Source organism: Aotus nancymaae, unplaced genomic scaffold (genome assembly GCF_030222135.1).
Source record: "Aotus nancymaae isolate 86718 unplaced genomic scaffold, 86718_ANA_hifiasm-v0.15.2.pri h1tg000059l, whole genome shotgun sequence".
In the NCBI taxonomy this organism is placed as follows: domain Eukaryota; kingdom Metazoa; phylum Chordata; class Mammalia; order Primates; family Aotidae; genus Aotus; species Aotus nancymaae.
Genome location: NW_026988473.1, coordinates 70,764,136 through 70,789,904, shown reverse-complemented (window position 1 = coordinate 70,789,904; position 25,769 = coordinate 70,764,136). Strand labels below are relative to the sequence as shown.

At 35.1% G+C, this 25,769-nt stretch overlaps 1 protein-coding gene and 1 pseudogene across 5 annotated transcripts in view; one reads left to right on the top strand and one right to left on the bottom strand.

Moving 5' to 3' along the window:
• The window catches only part of TMEM135 (transmembrane protein 135), a 305,900-nt gene that overhangs the window by 196,776 nt on the left and 83,355 nt on the right, over nucleotides 1-25,769 (bottom strand). For 4 of the 5 annotated variants that reach the window (XM_064365385.1, XM_064365381.1, XM_064365383.1 and 1 more), the window contains exon 4: nucleotides 16,923-16,956. In XM_064365385.1, coding sequence (XP_064221455.1) covers nucleotides 16,923-16,956 — 34 coding nt within the window. Of the gene's footprint in view, nucleotides 1-12,004; nucleotides 12,075-16,922; nucleotides 16,957-25,769 lie in introns of all 5 variants that reach the window. The other variant, XM_064365384.1, reaches the window with a different exon arrangement.
• LOC110568453 (E3 ubiquitin-protein ligase XIAP-like) lies at nucleotides 12,663-14,025 on the top strand (annotated as a pseudogene).

Genomic DNA, 25,769 nt, shown 5'->3' with positions numbered 1-25,769 from the left:
AACAAAAACTCCTAGGATTAATTAAAGAAAGTAGAGAGAGGCGAGAAATAACTGAAACTTCTTTGCTAAGGAGTCCTAAGCTTCTACGTATACTGTATAGCTATGTTTAGGAAACTACATATAAGACTTCAACAATGGCCTATTTAGTCTGGAGTTAGTGAAAGAATGCAGAACTAGAGAAGGAAAGATCCAGGTTGAAGTATATAAGGCATCTGTGGCAGGGCTAAGTCCCAGAACTTACTTTCATGTCAGCTCCAGTCAAGTATTTCAGGAAACTAATCACGCATTATGAATAGGACTGTGCAATGCTAATAACCTAAATATTACTTCCTCCTTAATATAATATGTATAATCTTTACATGTATAAATAAATTTAATTATTCATTTCTTTATCACACTGTACACACACTCTCTCTCTCTCACACTCACACACTCCTAAAAGAAGCAGTCAAAAACAGAGTTCTATGTTTCTTCATCAAAGAATGTTTCAAAACAATCAAACATTTCTTTAAATTACTCATCTCTTACCTAGTGGAATAATGCATTATCACTATGTAGAAATGCTAGGTGTAATAGCATTTTTTCCTCTTGGGTCATATTGACTTAGTCTTCATAATAATTACCAAAAAATGATGCATGAATTATTCCATTTGACAGATGAGGAAATTTTGATTTGCAGTTACAGTCACAAAGCTATTAAATGGTACACCAGGATTCAATTTTTTTTTTTTTAATTCAGGGACAGGGTCTCACTCTGTCCCCAAGCTGGAGTGCAAGCATGGCTCACTATAATCTCAAACTTTTGGGCTCAAGCAATTCTCCTACTTCATCCTCCCAAGTAGCTAGGTCTATAGATTCGAGCCACCACACCTGGCCTTCCAGGATTGAAATTTAAATCCATCTAACTCTACAGCCTGTGTTCTTAACCACTTTACTATGCTATATACTTCTGCATAAGTGGTATGCAGCCCAAAAATAATACCACTGAGAACTGCCCTCTCCTTGAGGAAGTTCTACACTGCCACAACCAGCTATACCTCCACAGTAGGTATACTGCTCCTCAGGTCATAAATGATTGCTTTAGGGATGAACACTTGAACTAAGTTTTCTCAACAAGAAATCTAGAGTGACTCAAAAAAGGCAGGCAGCAGAGAAGGAAGAACCCAGAGAAAGCCATTCTATTATCCATTCCAGTAAAGGAAGATAACTTGTTTGCTAGTCAATAAAATTTATTCATATATGGTTTACTTCTCTATCTAATTAACACATAAAAAAATTAAAATCCACCAATATGCTGACATACAGTACAGTAACAATGGCAAAAAAAAAGAGTTGGTATTTTTAAATTATTTCAAAAGTATGTTAGCAAAAGCTGATTTATGTCAACATACTGCAGGAACAAGTAAAACTCTAAGATGTTTGAAGGGTTTTCGATGCTGCAAACATAATTTTTTAACATCTTTATTGAGGTAAAACTGACATACAGTAGTCCCCCTTTATCACATGGTTTTGCCTTCCATGGTTTTAGTTACCAACAATAAATGCTGTAGCCCCAAAATATGTAATAGAAGATTCTAAAAGAAAACAGCTCATAAATTTTAAATGCTATATCATAATGCCTACATCATCAGCCTCACTTCATCTCATCATGCTGGCAATTTATTATCTCACCAACTCTACAAGAGGAAGGATAAGCACAGTACACCAAGGTATTTTCAAGAGACAGAGATGCCACATTCACGTAACTTTTATTATATTATTATAATTGTTCTATTTTATTGTTGCTATCGTTGTTAATCTTTTACTGTGTCTAATTTAAAAATTAAATTTGACCAAGATACATACATAGGAAAAACATCATGTATCTAGGTTTCACTGCTCTTCATGGTTTCAGGCATCTACTGGAGGTCTTAGAGCATAGCAGCAGCAGATAAAGGGGGACAACCTTACAACACACACCAAAAATTTACAGAGGACACTCTGAAAAGCTTTTATGTATGTATACACTCTAAAATGATCATCATGGTCAAAATAATTAACATCTATCACCTTCAAAGTTTTCCTGTGTTTCTTTGTACTCTCTCTCTCTCACCCAATCCCTTCACCCCCTACTCTCCCACCACATAGCTGCTTTCTATTACTATACATTACATGATCCTTTTTTTTTCTAGCCTCTTTCACTCCTAACGATTTTGAGATCCATCCATATTGGTCAATATGTCAAAGCTCTTTCCCTTTTATACATGAGAACTCAGTATACCACTGTTAGGACATAGCACAATACGCTTATCAAATCACCTATTAATGAACTTTTGATTGCTTCTAGATTTTGGCAAACAACCAAAGGTTCTAATAATATTCATATACAAGCCTTTACATATAAATAAGAATTCACATGCCTAAGACAAACAAAAATGGAAGTACAATAATCCAAAATTTATGGGATGCAGCAAAAGCAGTTCTAAAGTAGAAATTTATGGCACTAAACGCCTAGATCAAAAAAGAAGAAGATTTCGAATAACCAATCTAATGTTACAACTTAAGGAACTATAAAAAGACAAACTAAGCCCAAAGTAAACAAATGAAGGAAATAACAGAGGTCAAAGCAGAAGTAAATAAAATAGAGACTAGAAAAACACAGAAAAAAAAATCAACAAAACAAAGAGTTGGTTTAAAAAAAAATTGACAAACCCTTAGCTAGTCTAAGAGAAGAAAAATAAAAAGAAAAATTAAAGAGGAGACTTTGCAACTCAAATCTCAGAAATAGAAAAGATCATAAGAAACAACTATGAACAATTATATGCCAACAAATTATATAGCGTAAAGGAAATTCTTAAGACACATACAACCTACCAAGACTGAGTCATGAAGAAATAAAAAAATCTAAATAGACCAATGATATAGTTTGTATATCTGCCCCACTGAAATCTCATGTTGAATGGCAATCCTCAATGCTGGAAGTAGGGCCTAGTGGGAAGTATTTGGATCATGGGGGCGGATCCCTCATGGCCTGGTGCTGCCTTAGTGATGGTGAGTTATTGTTAGATCTGGTCATTTAAAAGTGTGTAGCACTCCCCAATCCCTACCCTTGCTCTTGCTTTCACCATGTGACATGCTAGCTACCACTTCACACCTTCTGACATGATTGCAAATTTCCTGAGGACTCCCCAGAAGCTGATGACAGGATTATGCTTCTGGTACAGTCAGCAGAACCATGAGCCAATTAAACCTCTTTTATTTATAAATTATCCAGCGTCTGATACTAATATTTCTTTATAGCAATCAGGAATGACCTTATACAACCAATAACGAGTAAGCAAATAGAATAAATAACAAAAAGTTTCCCATCAAAGAAAATCAAAGGACCTGCTGAACTCTAATAAACATTTAAAGAAAAACTAATGCCCAATCTTTCTCAAACTCTTCCAAAAAACTGAAATAGAAGGAATATACCCAAACTCATGTTACAAAGCCAGTATTACTCTGATACCAAAGCCAGACAAGGACTCTTCAAGAAAAGAAAATTACAGACCAATATCCCTGATGAATATAGATGCAAAAATCCTTAACAAAATACTAGCAAACTGAATCCAATAATAAGTTAAAAGAATCTTTCACTTGAAATATTGTCAGTTAGCCGGTTACTGTGGCTCATGCTGGTAATCCCAACCCTTTGAGAGACTGAGGCAGGTGGATCATCTGAGATCAGGAGTTCAAGACTAGCCTGGCCAACATAGTGAACCCCATCTCTACTAAAAATACAAAAATTAGTCAGGCATGGTGGTGGGTGCCTGTAATCCCAGCTACTAGGTAGTCTGAGTCAGGAAAATCACTTGAACCCAGGAGGCAGAAGTTGCAGTGAGCTGAGATCATGCCACTATACTCCAGCCCGGGCAGCAGAGAGAGACTCCATCTCAAAAAAAAAAGAAAAAGAAAGAAAGAAAAGAAATAAATACCGTCAGTTGCAGCAACACAGATGGAACTGGAGGTCATATTAAGTGAAAAAATCTAGGCACAAAAGATAAATATCACATATTCTCATTCATATGTGAGAGCTAAAAAAGTTGATCTCATGGAGATAGACAGCAGAATGATAAATACTAGAAGCTGTGTAGGGGAAACGGGGAAACAGAGATGAAGAAAGGTTGGTGAAAGACTACAAACATACAGTTAAAGAAATGAGTTCTAGTGTTCAGTAGAACACTAAATACTGTCTAGTGCACAGTAGGGTGAGTGACTATGGTTAACAACATATTGTATATTTTAAAACAGCTAAAAGATTTAAGATCTTCCTAACACTACAGAAGTCTTCTGTAATTAAAAAATGAAAAATGTTCCCGTTTGATCATTCACCTTGACCAAGTGGCATTTAACCCTGACAGATAGAAACTACCAAACCACATTCAAATATTGGTGTGGATGTACAGGAACTACAACTATCATATTCCTGCACCTCTCTCATTCTTGATATCAGTAATCTGTATATTCTCTCTTCTCATAGGCAGTAAACATATATCACAAATTTTGATATACTGTGTTTTATTTTCATTCAGTTCAAAATACTGTCTAGTTTCTCTTTGATACCTTTTGAAGCATGCTAGTTTCCAAATACATGGGGATTTTCCAGGTATCTTTTAGTTACTTGTTCCAATTTAATTTTACTGTATCTAAAAAGTTAACTGTATGACTTAAATTTTTTGAAATTTATCGAGATGTTTTTTATTACCCAGAATATTGTTTATCTTGATGGCGCTTGAAAATGATATGCATTCTACTGTTGTTCAGCAGAATATTCTTTTTTTTATTCTTTTTATTTATTTTTTTATTTTTGTTTGTGTTTTTTTCTCTCTCTCTTTTCAGTAGAATATTCTATAAATGTCAACTAGGTCAATTTAGTTAACAGTGTTATTCAAGGCTTCTGTATTCTCACTGATCTTCTGTTTATATTTCTATCAGTTATTCAAAGAAAGATGATGGAACCTCCAAGTGAAGTTGTGAATATATCGATTTCTTATTGAGTTCTATCAGTTTTTGCTTCACGTATTTTGAAGCTCTGTTATTAGGTACATAAACATTCAGGACTATTATGTTCTCAACTCATTTACTCCTTTACTGATATGACGTGATCCTCTTTCTCTCCAGTAATATGCTTTGCTCTGAAATCCATCACTGTGTCATCCAGGCTTGAGTCCAGTGGTGTCATCTCAGCTCACTGCACCCTCCACCTCCTGGGTACAAGTGATTCTCCTGCTTCAATCCCCCAAGTAGCTGGGACAACAGGCATGCACCACCATGTCCAGCTAATTTTTATATTTTTTTATTAGAGATGGGGTTTTGTCATGTTGGCCAGGCTGGTCTTGAACTCCTGATCTCAGGTGATCAGCCCGTCTCAGCCTCCCAAAGTGTTAGGATTACAGGCCAGCTTGAAATCTACCATTCTAATGTTAACATACCCATTATTCCAACTTACTTTTGATTAGAGAGAACACGGCATATCTTTTCTCCAATCTTTTACTTTTAACCTATTTGTTTTAGTTTATTTTTCCCTTACTTTTAAAATGACTTCTTACAAGATGCATATACCATTGGGTCTTGTTTTAATCCAATCTGACAAATCTGCTTTTAACTGGGATCCATAAAACAGAGACATTTAATGTGATTATTAATATCGCTGGGTTTAAGTCTACCATCTTGCTATTTGTTTCCTTCTTGTCCCACTTGTTCTTTCCTACATGTTTACTCTTTTCCTATATTGTTTCAAGTAATTAAATATTTTTCATGATTCTATTTTATTCCATGTATTGGCTTACTGGCATACTATTTGTTGTGTTATGTAGTGAGGTGAGAGGGGTAGAGGTTATGATACAGAGCCCTGTAAGTAGCAGTAAGGCTTTTGGTTTTATTTGGGTTGCAGTGGGAAGGAAAGGCTTTTGTAAATCTTAGGCAAAGGTTCAACATACTCTAAATTTGTATTTCTAATGGCTCTGAATAGTGTGTGGAAGACATACTACAGAGACAAGACTGGCAAGATGTAGACCAGTTAGGCATTGAGATAACTCAGGCAAGAGACGTCAGGGCTTAGACTATCATTACAACAGTGGAGCTGAAAGACACTTAAAGATTCAGAATACATTTTAGAAGCAGAATAAAATGTTCCAATGGATTGGATTAGAAATATAAAGAGAAGAAAAGAATTAAAAATCCTAAGTTTCTGGCCTGAAAAAAATAGATGGATGGTTGATGCCATGTGCTATCTAGAGAAGGCTTAGAGGAACAATCTGAGAGCGTTTATAATTGTTTTTTAAATTTAATACTCTCATTTTATTTCTTTCAAGTTCATCTGTCAAATTTATCCAACTAGTTTACAATCCATTTTGTATTTTCTTTGTATCCTCATGTGCCCAGCACAGCACTGATACACATAATAAATACCTGCTAAATCCAATTAAATTGAAGTAGCCTTACAAGAAAACATAAGAATCACGATTTTCTTTCTTTCTTTCTTTCTTTCTTTTTTTTGAGACAAGAGTTTCGCTCTGTTACCCAGGCTGGAGTGCAACAGCGCAATCTCAGCTCACCACAACATCCGAGTCCTGGTTCAAGCAATTCTCCTCCCCTCAGCCTTCTGAGTAGCTGGGATTACAGGCAAGCACCACCACGCCCAGCTAATTCTGTATTTTTAGTAGAGACGAGGTTTCTCCATGTTCGTCAGGCTGGTCTCGAACTACCAACCTCAGGTGATCTGCCCCTCTCAGCCTACCGAAGTGCTGGAATTACAGGCATGAGCCCCCGTGCTCCGCCTAAGATTTGAAAATCACTATTTTCAAATCTTACATTTGAAAAATTAAATACAGATGTTTTAATACAAGACATTGCATGTTTAACATTAAAAAGCAAATGCTAAAGGCAAGCCCAGTAGATGTATGTTTACAATTTTAAAATGTATACACTGTTAAGATGTTTGGTGGCATAAACACAATTACAGGAAGTTTTCAAAGGACTTAAACAGAAGGATTTTTAAATGTCTTAAATTTTTTTCTTACAATTAAATGTAAGTGAACTAATTACATTCGACATCACATTTTAAATAACTGTTAGCAGCATATGATAAATTTTGAAAGACTGTAAAACTTAGTCATTGTCACAACTAATATAATAAAGGAAAATCATGTAAATGCAAATTTTGCTTATGTGTTCCCTTTTAAATCATACTGTGGCAAAGTTGAATCCTAACAGCAGGTGTTCTTATAGGTAATTGGTTCTGGCATATTAGCCCCAGGAAAATTTTTCCATAATTTTATAGACATATCTTAGCCAGAGAAAATATTTAACTCTTTATGCTTCTTTCTATACACATTTCATTCATTTTGACCTTTAAAAACTCATTTGCTATCAATTTTTAAAATCTAGAAAACTACTATTTTTTTTAATTGAGTACTTTTCATTCTAATACATGCTAACTAACATATAACAAGAAAGCAACGTTTTCAGATGGGTATTAATACAATTGCCTTCAATTTATATGTTTTTAAATGCTAATCATTAAGGCTATAAACTAGTGGTCTAATAATTGCAACTTAGGAAAACTTACTTATATCTGATAGCTCTTTTTCTTAAAGTTCTTTTTTTTTTTTTTTTGAGACAGAGCCTTGCTCTGTTGCCCAGGCTGGAGTACAGTGGCATGATCTTGACTCACTTCAACCTCCGCCTCCTGAGTTCAAGCAATTCTCCTGTCTCTGCATCCCTAGTAGCTAGGATTACAGGTGCACGCTACCGCACCTGTCTAATTTTTGTATTTTTAGTAGAGACAGGGTTTTACCATGCTGGTCAGGCTGGTCTCAAACTCCTGACCTCAGGTGATCCGCCTGCCTTGGCCTCCCAAAGTGCTGGGATTACAGGTACGAGCCATCGCCCCAGCCCTCTCTTTCTTAAAGTTCTAAATGACCTAATCACATATTTCTCATGAATATACTATCTTGGAATGCTAATTATCCATTTATTTAAAATCCATATGTAAATATACCTTGTTTCTTCAACTAAATCAAGTGCAAGGGCAGAATAATGGCTTGTGTACCAATACCTAACATTATCTCTTTGTGCTAAATAAATGTTCACTGCTGAAAATGAAGATAAAGATAAATAAGACAATACGGAATTAGTTCTATATATTCTTCTATCACGTATTCACTCCAAGACATGGCAAACTTTCTAATCAAAATAATTAAGAAATGGATAATTGCCACAGCCAAAACTAACAAAATATTATTACTAACCAAATAAGTATTATTTCATCATCTCCCAACAATTTGAGTGGGGTTGTATACATGCATGTATGTATAAAACCAACTCACCGTAAGGAAAACATAGTTAAGAAGCAAATGGAAATGCAAGATTAAATCCTCTGCCCAAAATGATTATTACTCTCATTAGCAATAAAAAAAATATGGCACAGCAATCAAAATTTATGTCATGAAACAATATGCCCCCAATTTTTTAAAAAAATGATTATCTAAAATGCAATATATATACATATATATATGTATATATATATGTTTATGTATTTATGTCTGTACTTTGGAGAAAAAGGGATAAAAATAATAATTAAATGTTAGTAATCACTAAATGGTAAAATCGCAGGTAATTTTTACTTTCCTCTTTATTTTCTAAATCAAAAACACATACCAAAAAATAGTAAATATTTGGTTTAAATAAAACCTCCCAACATTTAGAAATTTTACTGTTGGATGTTATAAGCCAACAATTTCAACTTAGTCTCATAAGCAATATAATCAAGTTGTAAGAAAAAGTTATTTCTTTAGATTGAATTTAGTTCTCCCTGAATGTTTAAATCCCTACCTGTTTTGAACCAAGCACCCTCTTCATGTAGTAAAAGTTATCTAGTAATAAATAAATGGCTCTGTTTAGATAAAAAGGAAGATGAAGCGTATCAGATTATTATTAGTATCCAGAAAATATTATGATCATGTTCAAATTCACTTTCCCTTAGACATAGTCAAAATCTGTGTCAAGTCTTCAATCTCATTAATGTTTTGAATGAACGGGCATTTACAACCAACTGGCAAAAACCACCAATTCATAGTTTGTATTTTCCCCAGAAACTTTTCTAATACTAAAATTTACAGACTAATGTACCCCCCCAAAAATGTTTTCCATTTTAAAAACCTAGAAATTCAAAGGTTTCTTCTAGATTGCAAACCCTAACAAAATGGTACAGCCACCACTCAGGAATACAGTTGACAGTTTCTTCAGAAACTAAACATGTAACCATAATATAAACCCAGCAATTAATGGATATTTATCCCAGACCAATAAAAACATGAAAACCTGTAGATGAATATTTATCTCAGCTTTATTCATAATAGCTAAAAACCATGAATGGGGGTTAAGAAGGGGTGAGAACAAGAGAGAAGTGGGTGTGGCTATAAAAGGGCAGCATGAGGAATCCTTATGGTGATGGCCATGTTCTGTATCTTGACTGTATCAATCAAATATCCTGGTTTTGATATTATATTATAGTTTTGCGAGACGCTACTATTGGGGAAAACTGGCTAAAGAGAACATGAGATCTCTATGTTTTTTTTTATAATTGCATATGAATCTATAATTATTTCCAAATAAAAGTTTTAATTTTTTAAATACAGTATTTTAAGTGTGCTCTCCAACACTGATAATATCAAAGTCAAAGATCTCCTTCCCAGGAATTTACAATCTAAAACAGGCAACACACAAAGTTTTAGAAAGTTTACTTATAATTTAAAAATAAGTGTATGAATACGTACAGTATTTGGGTATTGAAGTATATGCTGTGTGCTACTATAGAAAAGCATGTGAGTGGCAAAAAAAAAAACTTACATTAAAACTCAAATCTGGGCCAAGAGCGGTGGCTCACACCTTTTAATCCCAGCACTTTGGGAGGCTGAGGTAGGCAGATCACCTGAGGTCAGGGGTTCAAGACCAGCCTGACCAACATGGAAAAATCCCATCTCTACTAAAAATACAAAATTAACCAGGCATGGTGGCACATGCCTGTAATCCCAGCTACTCAGGAGGCTGAGGCAGGAGAATTGCTTGAACCTGGAAGGCAGAGGTTTCGGTGAGCTGATATCACGCCATTGCACTCTAGCCTGGGCAACAAGAGCAAAACTCTGTCTCAAAAAAACAAACAAAAAAACCCTCAAATCTATTCTAGCATGCAGACATAATATTTTAAAGTTTTCTTGAAAACATAAGAAAGAAAAGCAGCAAAATAACAAAGCCATTAAAATTTAAGACACCTTGTTATACAATAAAAATAATCTATAACCAAGATCTATCAACTGTTTTAAATCTTTTCAAGTTTTAGTATTTATTATCACTTAATAATTTAAGCTTATCATTTTAAAGTAGATTTTATGCAGTCATTTATTTTTCTGGATTCTGATTACACCACCACAAGCTGGCAAAACAGGAGTGTTCACACTCAGTTCAAAATAAAGTCACATGCTTCATCTAAGTACCACAACCACAGACTTTTAATCTTTTTATCTTTTAATCTAAAATACATTAGTGCAGTTAAATAAAGCAAGGTTTTACTTATAAAGTAAAGTAAATAATATTATGGCAAAAACCATAATTACTTTTGCACAAACCTAAAATATTTAAAACAAGTTTTTCAATAAACACCTCGGTATAATTTGGTATGTCTCCTATAAAACCTTCTCTTTAACCCATTTATGCCTAGTGTTCCATTATTGGAATGCTAAGCTTGTGGGAGTTATTTATATCCTACTGCTCAAGGTCATCGCCAAGGTCTAATTTTTCACACACACAAAAATATTTGCAACCTCCAGCATAAATGGGTTAATAAACATATTCATCTATAATTCATTTAACAAATTATGGCACAAAGTACACATTAGGCACTGTTCTAGGCATGACATAGCAATGTATAAAACACACAAAAACTCTACATTCATGAAGCTTAAACTCCAAGGCAGGAAGACAGACAATAAAATAATAAGCAAAAAAGATACATGTTAGATGTTGATCAATTCCATAGGGAAAAAAAAAAGATACAGGGGTTTGGGACTGCAAGGGTGTAGGTGACATGAAGAATGACTGTAATTTCACGTGAAATAGATATGGAAGGCCTCACAACAGTCTCAGTGAAATGAAACCAGCAAGCCATGCAGATATCTGACGGTAAGAGTTCAAAACAGAGCCAACAGCAAGTATCAAAGTCCTAAAGAGGAAGCATGCTTGTCATGCTCAATGAACACCAGAGAGGGCAGTGTGGCTAAAGTGGAGAATGAGGAAGGAGATTTTGGTGGTAAGCGGAAGCCAGAGAAGCGCAGACCCCTCATAACCACAGGCTTCTTCCAAGCCTTGAAAAGAGCCCTACAAAATCTGTTCGCGTAGTCACATTTTGGTAACATCTGCAAAAGTATGGTATTTTAACCACAGACAGTTAAGATCACTATCACTTTATGTTCTGATTTCTCTGTCACACTTCCCCTTGTGGTGAACAGCATTAGGTTTTGGGATCCAGCTTACTAGTAGAGTTTAGCAAGGTATATTGAGTTTTGCTTTAGCATGATATATTTATTAATTTATTTTCCAGTTGCTTCTAGGTATAGAAAATTAATTCCTAGTGGCTCATTAAGTGGCAGCCAGGCACAGTGGGTCACGCCTGTAATCCCAGCACTTTGGGAGGCAAGGTGGGCAGATCATTTGAGGCCACAAGTTCAAGACCAGCCTGGCCAACATAGTGAAACTCCATCTTTACTGGAAATACCAAAATTAGCCCGGCGTGGCAGCGCACACCTATAATCCCAGCTATCTGGGGGCTGAGGCAAGAGAATCACTTGAACCTGGGAGACAGAGGTTGCAGTGAGCCAAGATCATACCACTGCATTTTACCCTGGGTGACAGAGTCAGACCCTGTCTCAAAAAAAAAAAAGAGTGGCTTCCAGGAATAACTCTATCATCTACTGTGCCAACTTACCCTGTCATGACACAGATATGAAGAACCAGAGGCCATAATGACATATAGATACATCCTAGGGTGCCAAGCCCTGAAAATATGTGAGTAATGAAAAAGAAATAAATTTAAAATGCACATAGCTAAAAGATAATCAAGTTCTACCAATCATCAGACATGCAAAGTAGTAAGCAGAAGATCTGATTCTTATCAAAGACTAGCCAAATTCCAAGTTCTCTCCTGTCAATTAAATGAAGTGAATACAATTATAATTATTATAAATGCAACATAACTTTGTGGGGTTTTTTTCCCAATAGAAAATGTATTACAGAAAATTTTTAGAATGCACTACCTGTATCAGTATTCAAAAAAGGTGATATATCTGTGTATTAAGTAATACGGTTTTAACTATTCCAAATACAAAGAGTTATTAAAACATATGTGACCAATAATGCAAGAAGAAAGACTGAATTATCTTTTTTATTTTCTCTGTATAAAATGATATTATAAGTGGCTGGGGAGGGCAGGAAAGCTGCACCCACCCAGCAGGGGCTACATGACTGGGTTTCCAGGACTGTTGAAGGAAGGCATGGCTGGGTGGGCAGCTTACGCCCTCCAAGAGCGCCTTTATGAATTCCATGACACCTAAGAAAAGATGAACAAGTCCTATTTTCAAGAGAAGATGGCTTTTAACAGTTTTGAAGAACGAAAACTGTATACCTGCAGACATCAATAAGGATGAAGAATTTGTACAAGAGTTTAACGGATTAAAAACTTTTGCTAGTTTTCCAAGTAGTAACCCTGTTTCAGCATCAACACTGGCACAAGTAGATTTTCGTTATATGGTGAAGGAGATACCATGTGATCCTTTAGTTATCATGCAGCAGTGGATAGAAGGCAATATGGAGACTCAGCAATTGGATAACACAAGAAAGTATCCCCAAATTACAGATTGTCAATGGCATTTATTTTTAAAATAGTGCCACACAACCTGCAATTCCTGGTATCCAAAATGGTCAGTACAAAGTTGAAAAGTGGGAAACAGTAATCAATTTGCCTTAGACAGGCCATCTGAAATTCATGCAGATTATGTTTCGATAACTGGACAGGCTTTTGATGTATCAGATACCATATACTCAAGAAACCCAACATGTATAGTGAAGAAGCTCAATTATAGTCATTTCAGGACTGGCCAAATTATGTCCACTTACCCCCAAGAGAGTTAGTTAGAGCTGAAATCTATTCGACAAGTATTGATGACCAAGTGCAATGCTTTTATGATGACCAAGTGTAATGCTTTTTGATGACCAAGTGCAATGCTTGTGGTAGAAAACTGAAAAATTGGGAACCTTATAGTGGTGGCTGGTGGGAAAAGAACATGGGCAATACTTTCTTAACTTCTTCTTTGTTTTGGGCCAGAACGTTAATATTTGAAGTGAATCTGACGTTGTGAGTTCTGACAGGAATTTCCCCAATTCAACAAATCCTCTGAAAAAATCCACCCATGGCAGATTATGAAGCATGTATTATTACTTTGGGGATGTGGATGTACTCAAGTTAACAAGCAGTGGCTTCAGAGCTGAATTTTATGCTTTAGGTTAAGGTGATAAAGTAAAATGCTTTTGCTGTGGAGGAAGGCTAACTGATTGGAAGCCCAATGAACACCCCTGAGAACAGCATTTTAAGTGGTATCTAAGGGGTAAATATCTATTACAGGAGAAGGAACAAGAATATATAAGTAATATCCATTTAACGCATTCACTTGAGGAATCTCTGGTGAGAAGTGCTCAAAAAAATATGATTACTAACCAGAAGAACAGATTACATCATCTTTCAAAATCCTGTGATCCAAGAAGCTATACCAATGGGATTCAGTTTCAAGGACATTAAGAAAATAATGGAAGAAAAAATTCAGGCATCTGAGAGCAACTGTAAGTCACTTGAGGTTCTGGTTGCAGATTTATTGAGTGCTCAGAAAGATACAAGATGAATCAAGTCAGACTTCACTACAAAAAGAGACAGGGTGGTCTCATTATATTGCCTAGGTTGGTCTTGGACTAACGGCCCTCAAACAATCCTCCCACCTCAGCCTCCCAAGTAGCTGGGACAACAGGCCCATACCACCGTACCCAGCCTATACTGTAATTTCTAATGAGCCAGAGGAAAGACTGGATGGAGGAAATTGAAGGAAGTATTATCGAAAGAAAAAAAGGGAAAAGAAGTAATGAGATGCTCCAGATGCGGAATCTGCCAGTAACAGCAAGAAGTGATTCTAAGACCTCTAAACTACTGAGAAATTATTCACAAAATGTGAAATATATCAAACATAGATTTAGTGCTAGGCTGTAAGAAGAAAATGAGACACAAATAGTAAGAACCTATAAAGTGAGGGTTTCAGAAAAGTATTATATAGCAACTAAAAAGGAAGTCCAGCCATATGTAATTTGGCTTTTGGGGAGCAAAGTTTACATTGACATTTAAATATTCCAGGTAGTCTCCAACTAATGCTGGTGACAGGAAACCAATCAAAGTTTCATGACCAATTAAAAACCCAGAGTCTATTATTTTAGAAATAAATGAAAGATCATGATGGAAATTCTTTGTATAAATTTAGTATGGTCTTAGATAACAATTCTTTCAAAAGAAAATAATACTATAAAATCATATGAAGAAATGAATGGAGTTTATAACCAATATAGGATGGAAAAAAGTATTGTGGAGGTACGTTAGATGATTATTTAATTAAAATATTATGCAATTTTCTGAATGTTGTTATATCTGGTGTTTATTATCTTTTTAAAATTAAAATATCATCACTCAAACTGAATTTTTACCAGACAGGTTAAGCATTAAAAACAGGTAAATTGGCTGGGCACAGTGGCTCTTGCCTATAATCACAGCACTTTGGGAGGCCAAGGCAAGAGAATCACTGGAGCCCAGGACTTTAAGACCAGTGTAGGCAACATAGTGAGATCCTATTGCTACAAAAATAAAAAGTAAAAAGTAATAGCTGGGCATGGTGGTACATGCCTATGGTCCCAGCTACTTGGGAGGCTGAAGTAGGAGGACTGCTTGAGCCCAGGAGTTCAAGCTGCAGTGAGCCGTGATCATACCACTTTACTCCAGTCTGGGCAACACAATGAGACCAAAACACTAAAATTTAAAAAAAAGCAGGTAAATAGATGAGTTAACTTGAAGACAAATCTGAAAAGATAACCAGAATTCAGCACAAACAGATAAAAAAGTAGGAAAATGATGAAGGGCAATTAAGAAAACACGAAGAGGAACATAAGAATGTTTAACATGCATCTCAAAGTATGTTCCAAAATAATAAAATATAGAGAATGCAGAAAAGCAAGATTCAAAGAGGGGTTGGATAAGAATTTAATTCCAGAACTATTAATTATTGGACTGCAAAAGCTGAGTTCTGATAAAACTAAATAAAAATAAATCTATATCCTAGTAAACCCAATATGCCAAAAATAAATTCTTCAAAAGTATATCTTCAAAACAATTGAGAAAAAAAGAGAAATTACCCAAAAAATAAAAACAGGCTGACAACAGACTCCAAAAAGTATCTATAGAGAACAAAGATAAAGGATTATTATCTTTAAATCATTGTAAATCTAGAATCTATACCCAGCAAGACTGTTATTAACTCAACAAGTATTTATCAAATTTCTACTACATGATAGACTCTATTTAAATGTCCCAGAGCTTACATTCTAGTAAGAATTCTTTCCAGAAGAATAATGCCAAAAAGAAATCCCGCTCTCCTGCTGTCCTGAAATTTCTATTTCATTACAATTAAAAGAGATTGGAACTCCTAATTTTCCTGGAGTATTTTTAAATAAATTTACCTGATGGCATACCCTAAGCTTTCTTAACTGGTGGTTCATAAACACTCTGAAATGAAAATTTGGGAATCGCTCCTTACATGAGCAGTTTTCTGTGCAGAATGTCCATATCTGTCATCAGATTCTCAAAGAGGTCTATGACTAAAAAAAGGTTCCACCCACTTTTCTCTGATCCAACCCCACACACCCAGAATAGTTTGGAGCTATATGATTTCCACAGGACCCTATAAATCATCTTTCAGTCCTTTTCATACATTATTATTGCTACTGTGACTACTCCCACCAGAGAGTAAAACTCCATGAATGCAAAAGCTATCTTGTTACCACCACCTAGCACAGAAACGCAAAAGTACAGAGCAAAAAGTAATTGCTAAATATAACTCTGAAATATACTCCCTTGTTACAGAATTCAGGAACTTAACCTCAGGTAAATAAATAATTATTAATCTTTCCTAGTTAAATTTTTTAATGTTGCCTATCAAGTCTATTAAACAACCTTAAAATATTTTAATGTAAATGTTTTTCTTGGCAATAAATTTACATAACCTTGATTATATATTTAAAAAATATCAAATTTCATTAACTTCATTTATGTAAACTTAGAAATTTGGAAGCCTAGCTAATTATATTATTAAATGCATTGAGTGTCTGGAGATAGTACCAATGTTGTTTTAATGTCCAAGAAGAACATACATCATAAAAAACCATCTTTAAATCATTTTTCCCATAAGAAATAGCAACAGAGGCAGAATATGAAATTATATACATAAAGAGATATAAAGAAATAGATATACATATATAGATGTATAGCCTATCAAAGATGAAGATGTAAACTTAAACAAAAAAAAGGCAATGAAGGGCACAAGACAGTGATTTCCTTCTAAAATAAGTGAAATTCAATCCTATATAACAGGAACAAACCAGACGGCATCAAGGCTTTTTTGAACATTTAAGTCTATCCATTAAAACAGAGAAGATTATCCTAAAATATAAGTGGCTTTCCTTTTTTACGTTTTTTAAGAAAATGTGATTTTAAAAAGATATAGCTCATGGGAAAACATCAAAGGTTAAAAAAAAATACTTACCAAGTTGGCCATATAAATTGTGAGCAGCCCTCTCCTGCAAATAATTTTAAAAGGAAGATATTAAACTTCAATTTGACTTAATAATCACTTCATCATTTATTAGAATCCTATAAATAAAGAATTATCAGGAATTGAGAAACATACTGATAATTTAAAAAAAGGTAAATTGTGTTGAACTAATTTTTCTGTGCCCTAAAATTAGCTGCATCTAAATAAATTCTATAAAATCATTCACTTCATTGTCATTAAATATTCTTAGTGGTCAGTAATTAAATTTTTTAAATTACTATTTCCCCACTGTTACTTGTTATTGGCAAGAGTGGTATAGTTCCTTACTAGCCTATGTTTATGCTAGAAAAACCTAAATTTCATAATAAAGAATCCTAATTCCTCTTCCCAAAAAATACAGAACAATTCTGACCAAATAAAAATCAAACAAAAAATAAATAAATAAAACAGGTCTTCTGCCTGTTTCACAACATAATTGTTTGTTTCATTAAATGATATTACAAATCATACTAAATCACATTGGTTTTAATTTCATTGTTAAACAAAAAGTCAGGCACTAAGGGAACTTTCTAATGCCAACGGACAAACAAAAGTTCTATAAACACTTTACAGAAAAATTGTGTATTTATTTACCAAATGTATTTAATAAAAATTCAGGTAGAAAGTCAAACATAAAAACCTTTTTCTGCAGTTAATCAGTCTATTTATCTTATACTACATATAAGAAATGAATGAAGCATATTCTATTCTCTAGGAAATGTCTTCAACAGGTTTTAAGAGTTCAAGGGCAGAGTTCAACCTCTGAAAATTACAAAAATTTATTTTAGTTTCAGTTATGAACATTTTCAGTACTCAAAGAAAATAAAGTATATATAAAAAGTACCAATGTCAAATCACTTTCATTTAAATACACCACATCTTCACAGTGATATTGTCAATGAAATCTTCTTGATGCCTGATTCATACACAGTCTTCAATGTTCATTATTTTAAATGGTTTGCTAAGATTTTTAATATTCCTAAAGCCACATGGAGGCAGTATGATTTAACTGCACAGTGCTAAAGTCAAGTCAAGTACTCTGGAACTCTGTAATTCAGTCATCAAAATTAGGGAACATTTGAGGGACTAGTTATCTACTGATTAAATCTACTTATACATTTTTAAACATAAAAATGATTAAAGAAAAAATTTACATTATCACCAATATATAAAATATAACATTGGACCCACTATGGTTGAAAGAGGCAAGGGTTATAGGACCCACAGTGCCATCCTCTCCTGGCAATCTACCTCCTCAGATCCTAATGCATTTCAACAGAACAAGAGAACCCAATTGCCCTTACAAAAAGAATTTTTAAAAAACCCTGGTAAAGGTGATGGGATGATCTATGCAGCAAACCACCATGATACAAACCTGCACATTCTGCACATGTACTCCTGAACTTAAAAGTTATGGGAAAAAATTAAATAAAATCACTTATAAGATTATAAGTTTTTTTTAATGTCCTTTTTTCTATAATTTTTATATATGGATTGAAAGTGTTCTTACTAGTTCTCACCATTCTTGTTAGTTCCTACTAAAGTCTAAATCAAAAATACTCTAATATTGCTTATTTTAAATAAGTTATACCAAGAAAAACTACAGTAACATTAACATCCAAGAGTCTCGCATACACTGAAGAAAGAAAAGTTAAGTGCTTCTCAAGGGATACCTATTTTTACCAAAAACTGGTTACATATGAAGAAAAAAAAGCATTACAAATTCCAAAATTAAAATGTTTCTTTACTTTCTGTGAGAAAGCCCGATAATTTTTTTTTTTTTTTTGAGATAGTATCTCACCCTATCACCCAGGCTGGTGTGCAGTAGGATAATCATAGTTCACTGCAGCCTGAAACTCCTGGGCTCAAGTAATCTTACTGCCTCAGCCTCCCAAATAGCTGAAACTACAGACACACACCACGATGCCCACTAATTTTTTAATTTTCTGTAGAGACATAGTTTCACTGTGTTGTCCAAGCTGGTTTGAATTTCTGGGTACAAGCAATCCTCCCGCCCTGGCCTCCCAACGTGCTGGGATTACAGGCATGAGATACGGCACCCACTGATAAATATGTTTCAAAGCTGAGTATCTCTTATCCAAAATGCTTGGGACTAGAAGTGTTTCCTATTTTTTTGTTTGTTTGTTTTTTTTTGTTTTGGATTTTGTAGTATTGCATATACATAATGAAATAACTTGGGAATGAGACCCAAGTCTAAACATAAAATTCATTTATGTTTCTTATACACCTTACACGTGGCAAAAACTGCAATTACTTTTGCACCGACCTAACTACATATAACCTAAGGTAATTTTATACAACATTTTTAGTAATTTTGTGCATGAAACAAAGTTTGTGTTCAGTACTTATCTGTGAAATTTTCCACTTATGGCATCATGCTGGTGCTCAATCATAATTAAGGTTATTATGTTGTTATTGTAAATCACAGAAACAAATCTTTTTGTCAATCATGTTTTTGACTGTAACTACCCTGGACATTTTGTCATTCACAGATAATTGTCTTGATCTTCTTCAAAAGATGGGTTTATAATTAGCCATAGGACTTTGACAGGCGATCTTAAATGCAGGTTTCTGATATCTTTGGCAATTGTGGCATTGGAATAAAGCGAAACCATTCAGGACTCACGAAGAGATGAAATGTTCATGAATGTCAAGCAGAACAAGAGTTAACTGAATGGACAGAACTAATAGAAAACTTAAGTAATCTTTTCTAACTTTTTTGCTTAAAACATTGCTGATCCTTGCTTTATTTTTCAGAGTCAAGGAAACTTTCCTTTTGACCTATCTAAAGTTTTTAACAATTGAGTAAGGTATACTCCTATGAACAAAGTTGGGAGAATAGCTGTTTCTTTCTGCTTGGTTTCTCCAGAATTTGGAAACTTTGTAAGTATTCTTGACATATGGCAATATAGTTGTTGCAATAAGAATCCATTTTCTTTTGCAACCAGGCACAACTGGAGAGACTGGTTGTTTCACCAAGGCTTTGACTGGAAGGGTATGCTTCCCTTTAAGGAATTAAGCTTGACTCGCAGAACCAATAAAAGCCCCTTAAGAAAACTGGCCTCATGCCATGTCTACACAGTTCCTGTACAGGGTTCCTAACTTGTGGTGAATAAAGAATGCCACTTTCTATCAGGCCCAGGAGCCCCAAGTTATTTTGAGACCTCCAAAAGACAGGAATTTACTCAGTTCACAGGTATTTGAGGGTACAAACCCATGGCTGGGCTCAGCTTTTAAAAGTCTTATTTGAGATTCCATATGGAACAGAGCTCCATCAGAGCCAATTTTAAAAGCTTATGTGAAAATAATTATTCTTGCTGCACTTTATGCAAATGACTAGGCCGAGTATAAGACTAAAATTTATTTTACAAACAACTCGGTCCTATCATGATTTGTTTGTAACAAAATGAAGACTGGAGAGAAAGAAATAAGTTTCAAAACTTACCATACACTTGTCATTAACTTCTAGTCTCATCAGTTGTTTTTAAGTTTTGTCTGCATTTTAGGTTAACCCTCATTATTTCTATGAACCAATCATTGATCTCTGGCCACAGCTCAGAAGAAACAAAAGGGATGGGTAATGTAAAAATCTGGATCAATATTCCAATTCTGGTCATTTATCCTGCAAATCCTGCCAGGTGGTGAGAATAAATGGGGTGCCTATAACCCAACGGTTTCTTTTTGTTTAGGAAAATAAGACCAAAGCAGCTAACCAAACCAAGCCCCATGCACCCAAGTCTTAGCAGGCATAACTACAGCCGCCAGTTATCTGGGCATGTCAGCAGCCTCAGGATTTTTGAGCTGTCCTTAACCCCATGTTTTGTTTTGCTACATGTCTTCTAATAACCTGGTTTGTCTCTTCTCACCTTCAGGCCATCAAACTCCAAACTCATGCAACCAGAGCCTCGACCGATGGCTCCCTTTTACCAGGGACCCTTAGATAGGCCTCTGAGGGAGATCTGACTGCTGTTTTCCCAAAACAGCACCCCCTGTCAGTAGGAAGCAGTTAAGATTGGTCATCATCCTTAATGGCAGTTAGATGTACCTCTTGGGAGGGGGAAATTGATAGTGACAGGAGGCAGTCAAATGACTAGGCAGATGGGGGTGGGTCCCTGGTGAAATCTGACGTCCACCCTGAAGACAGTTTAAAGCCTGAAAGCCAAGCTACAAGTCAAATCCACGGACTGGATTGAGAACAAGTCTTCCTGTTTGGCACACTTTCCTCCAACTGATCCCCATCCTTCACCTATTTTAAATATACCTACGCTTTCCTCATTGTTTTCTACACTGTCATGCAAACCTTTGAATGGAGTCTCTGGTTTAATTTTTTTTGCATATTCACAAACCAATCAGCACATACTTCCCTATTCTGAGCCCATAAAAGCCTCAGAACCAGACACATTGAGGAAAAAAAAAAAAAAAAAAAAACACCAAACCGCAGAGGTGGAGGACCACACTCACATCACCTCTCTGTTGAGCTGCTCCACCACTCAATAAAATTCTTCTCTGCCCCCCTCGCCCTTCAAATATGTTGGCATATCCTAATTTTTCTCGGATATGGTACAAGAGCCTGGGAACCACCAAATGTGGGTATAAGCCATAACACAGGCGGGCCAAATAGGCAGGGTGCCTTCAGTGGCAGACCCAGGGCCAAGCAAGGCCTTGGTGCAGGGCAAGGGGACATCACCAGCCACAGAGGTCCTGGTTAGCAGAGTGGCCAAGAAAAATCCTGCATCAATACCTCACACCTAAGGCATATGAGGCACTAAACAAATGATTATGGAATTACTAGACATATAGCCAACAACATATTTCTAAGAGCACAGCCTTACAGAAAAAAGTGTATTACAGACACATAATCACCAAAGATAACCATTAGAACAAAGGTGGGCCAATTAATGATACCAATTTATTAGCAAACAAAGAAGTGCTCAGACCTCCTTACTGTTGCATTAAAACTTACAATCTGCAAGGTAGAATCAATATTAGGAAATCAAATTTTATCCACCCAACAGTACCATGAAGTGTAATGCAGATACCATTATCCTTACTCTATTGAAGGCCAATAATCAGAGAACTGAAGTGGTTTCCCTAAAAAGGTAAAAGTAAGAAAAAGACAAGCTGGAATTCAGAGTCAGTTCATCTGACTCCAGTTTCAGGTTCTGCCCAGTGCACTACTTCCTCAGGAAATCTTTGCACTATTAAATTATTTTTGTTGTTGTTTGTTTGCTTCTGAGACAGTCTTGCTCTGTCACCCAGGCTGGAGTACAGTAGTGCTATCTCGGCTCACTGAAACATCTACCTCCCAGGCTCAAGGGATCCTCCAACCCCAGCCTCCTGAGCAGCTGGCACTTCAGGCACATACCACCATACCCAGCTAATTTTTTGTATTTGGGGTAGAGACAAGATTTTGCCATGTTGGCCAGGCTGGTCTCGAACCCCTGAGCTCAAGCGATCTGCCTGCCTCAGCCTCCCAAACTGCTGGAATAACAGGCATGAGCCACTGTACTTGGCTCTAAATTATTTTTAAGTTCTGTAACTCACTGACTTGTTTAACATGGCATCCTAACAGGCTTCTATTCTTTGAGGAAGACTAAAGCCTTCACATACTGTTACTATTATGAAAAAACAGAGAATGTATTGCTATTAGATTAAGTCCTATTCTGTTCTCAAAACTTCAATTTATCTTTCCCCAAATCACCTCCTTAATAGCTTTTGCTGAATTCACACCCAGAGAGAATATTATCTGTGAAGGGCATGATATGCTGGATTATAGGGCCACACTCTTTGATAGGAATTCCTTCACACAATGTCTTCAACCTCTGTTCCAATGTCAACCTTATAACTGTATGATATGAGAACAATAATTTACCACTACTTCAATTATGTTAAGCACTACAAAAACTGAGAAGTTGGTTAAATGCCATTTTATTGTTTTACACTTGACTGTATTTCACCTAAATCTGAAGACAAATAGGCCACTCCCTTTCTGGTGAGTAAATCCTCCCTGGAAACCAAGTTACCTATTAAAACATGGCTAACACAGTGATGGAGAGGGGGAAATGCCAGTTAGACTAGATGATAGCATAGGTCTAAAGAGGAGAAGCTGGGGTCAACAAGCACAATAAATAATTTGTTAAACTTCACAAGAGATTCCGATACCCATATCCTATACTCCCATTCTACTGAGAGTCACTAGATTAGAAGGCTAGGAAAGCTCAGCAAATAAGCAGTCTAGTATTTCTTTACAACACATAGCTTTTCTCATTGTTACTTTTATTTATTTATTTTGGTTGGAGAAGGGGCTGAATCTCTCAAAGTTGCAACATACAAAATTTAAATGGGTGTGCACTTCCAGGGGTGTCATCTAAAAAAGTACTAAGAACCAATGCTGGGTTGGGCACAGTGCCTCACACATGCAATCCCAGCACTGTGCCAGGCCAAGATAGGAGGATCTCTTAAGACCATGAGTTTGAGATAGCCTGAGCAACATAGTGATATCTCATCTCTACCAAAACTAAAAAACTGAGCTGATCATGGTGGCACATGCCTGTGGTCCCAGCTACTAGGGAGACTGAGGCAGGAGGATCACCTGAGCCCAAGAGATCAAGACTGCAGTAAGCTATGACTGTACCACGGTACTCTAGCCTAGATGACAAGTGAGACACTGTCTCAAAAAAAAAAAAAAAAGAACCACTGCTATAGCAACTGTGTAGTCAAAGTTTCATCATTCTTATAGGAAAACATTAAATAAAATAAATATCATCTTAGTAGATTAAAAAGAATCCACACATCCTGCTGAAATTCTAAGCATTGTTATCATCTAACAGCATTTTCAGTTCTAATTAGATGTGTAATCAATAATGGGATTTTTTCCAGAAACTTTGGTGTATATATTATTTAGCTAAACTTCTCAAAGTTTTAAATGATATTACATATCACATTTTATAACAGGCCACTGAGGAATACAGTAGGAACAATGCAACTTCTGAATTCTAAATATTTGTATATCCTATATATGCATATGAAATATACATATAAAAATAATTATATGTTCTATAAATAAGGAGATATTAGAAATAAAAGAAAGTGAAAATTCCTAAATATTGTAATGGTTTACTAAGAAATGCTATTTAATCATCTTGGAAAATCTTTTAAAGTATAACTGGGTTCTATCTGTCAGAATGTTTTAGAAGATATAAAAATACTTCCTTAAGGTATAGGAATTAATAGAATAAATTTCTAATCTATAGCAAGAATCTATTTCATGTTCTATCTTACAGAGTACATAAAGAGTAAACTTTATAGAAGGTTACAAAGTGTTTAATCTTCTGGTGAAGTTAACTTGCCAATGAAATTTGAAGATACCAAGAACTTATAGACCAAATTTATGATATTTTTTTTATTCGCATATTATATAGTTTATTTATTCTGGTCATACCTGGTTTGGAGTTTCATAAGTACTATAGTATAATTTAATAATTCAACCAATGAGTATGCTTGCAATAAATATGCAATTGTTGATATTTTAATCCATGTTCATGTGTGAGCACTCTGCAATTCTTAACTTATCTAAACTAATACTAAATATCAAAGCAAATTCCACAGCAATTCTACAAAACAAAATCCATCAGAACAACTTCTTTCCAAACCACAAACAAAGCACTTCCTAGAAGAAGAAAAAGAAGACTAGTTCTTAACAGCCCTCCTACAGATAAACTAGATGTTACCAATGCTTCCTGCTGAGTTACTGTGATCAGAATCCTTTGTGGCACAAATTTTTTAAGCAACCCTGGAAACAACTTCAAAGCTTTCTCATAACCCCACAATGATGAGATTAAGATTTAAGTAAGCTGCCCTCTTACTAGGTGTCAGAAACTAGCAAGCAAAGCAAGCTTAATACTACTAGAAAGGGAGGGGGTAATAGATGGATGGATTAGAGAGAAGAAAAAAAGAGTTAGGAAGAAGGAAACTTAAACCAGTATAAACAAAGACATTTATAAACCAATATAGATGAAGACATTTACAGATAGATAGATCTTTATCTATGTATTTATATCTATATCCAGACAGAGAGATAAGTGCATATTATACGTTCTCACCTCATTAAATACTTTTAGAAAAATTGATTATACAACTGAATGTAAAATCTCAGAGTAAAGATTGCACTATTAAAGCTTTAAAGGTTTAAAAATTAGGACTACCAGTATTTATTTACTATTTCAAAAAAAGAAATTGCTAGTCATCACAATATGTGTCTTCCACTCTTTCTAGTATATTGCTGACATTAAATTTAAAGACTGAACTGTACACATTTCAGTTCCCAACTGGCTCCTTAAATGATGCTGCTTCTCTAACCATTCAACCTTAGACTTCTTCTCATACTCAACTTTCACACACTAATCTACTTCCATAGTTTCAACGACCACCTATCCGAGGAAAATCTTCCATTTTTATTTCTCTAACTACCATCTTTCCTCTGAACCTAGGGTCACATTTCCAGCTGCCTGCTGGATATTTCCACCAGCATATCATTGATTTTCTCTGTGAATTAAAGGCATAATTATAATTCTTTTTCCTTACCAAACAAGATCTACAATACTACATGTTTCATTTTCGGTGCTATATGTAATAATTTTTAAATATGCATAACTCCAATGATAGCAAATTACTTATAAGCTTTAACGATCTTGATATTTAATGAAATCTTACATAAATTCACGGAGGGTAAAGAATACTTTTTCAGAGCAAATTAAGCTACTAAGTTAACTCTTGCAA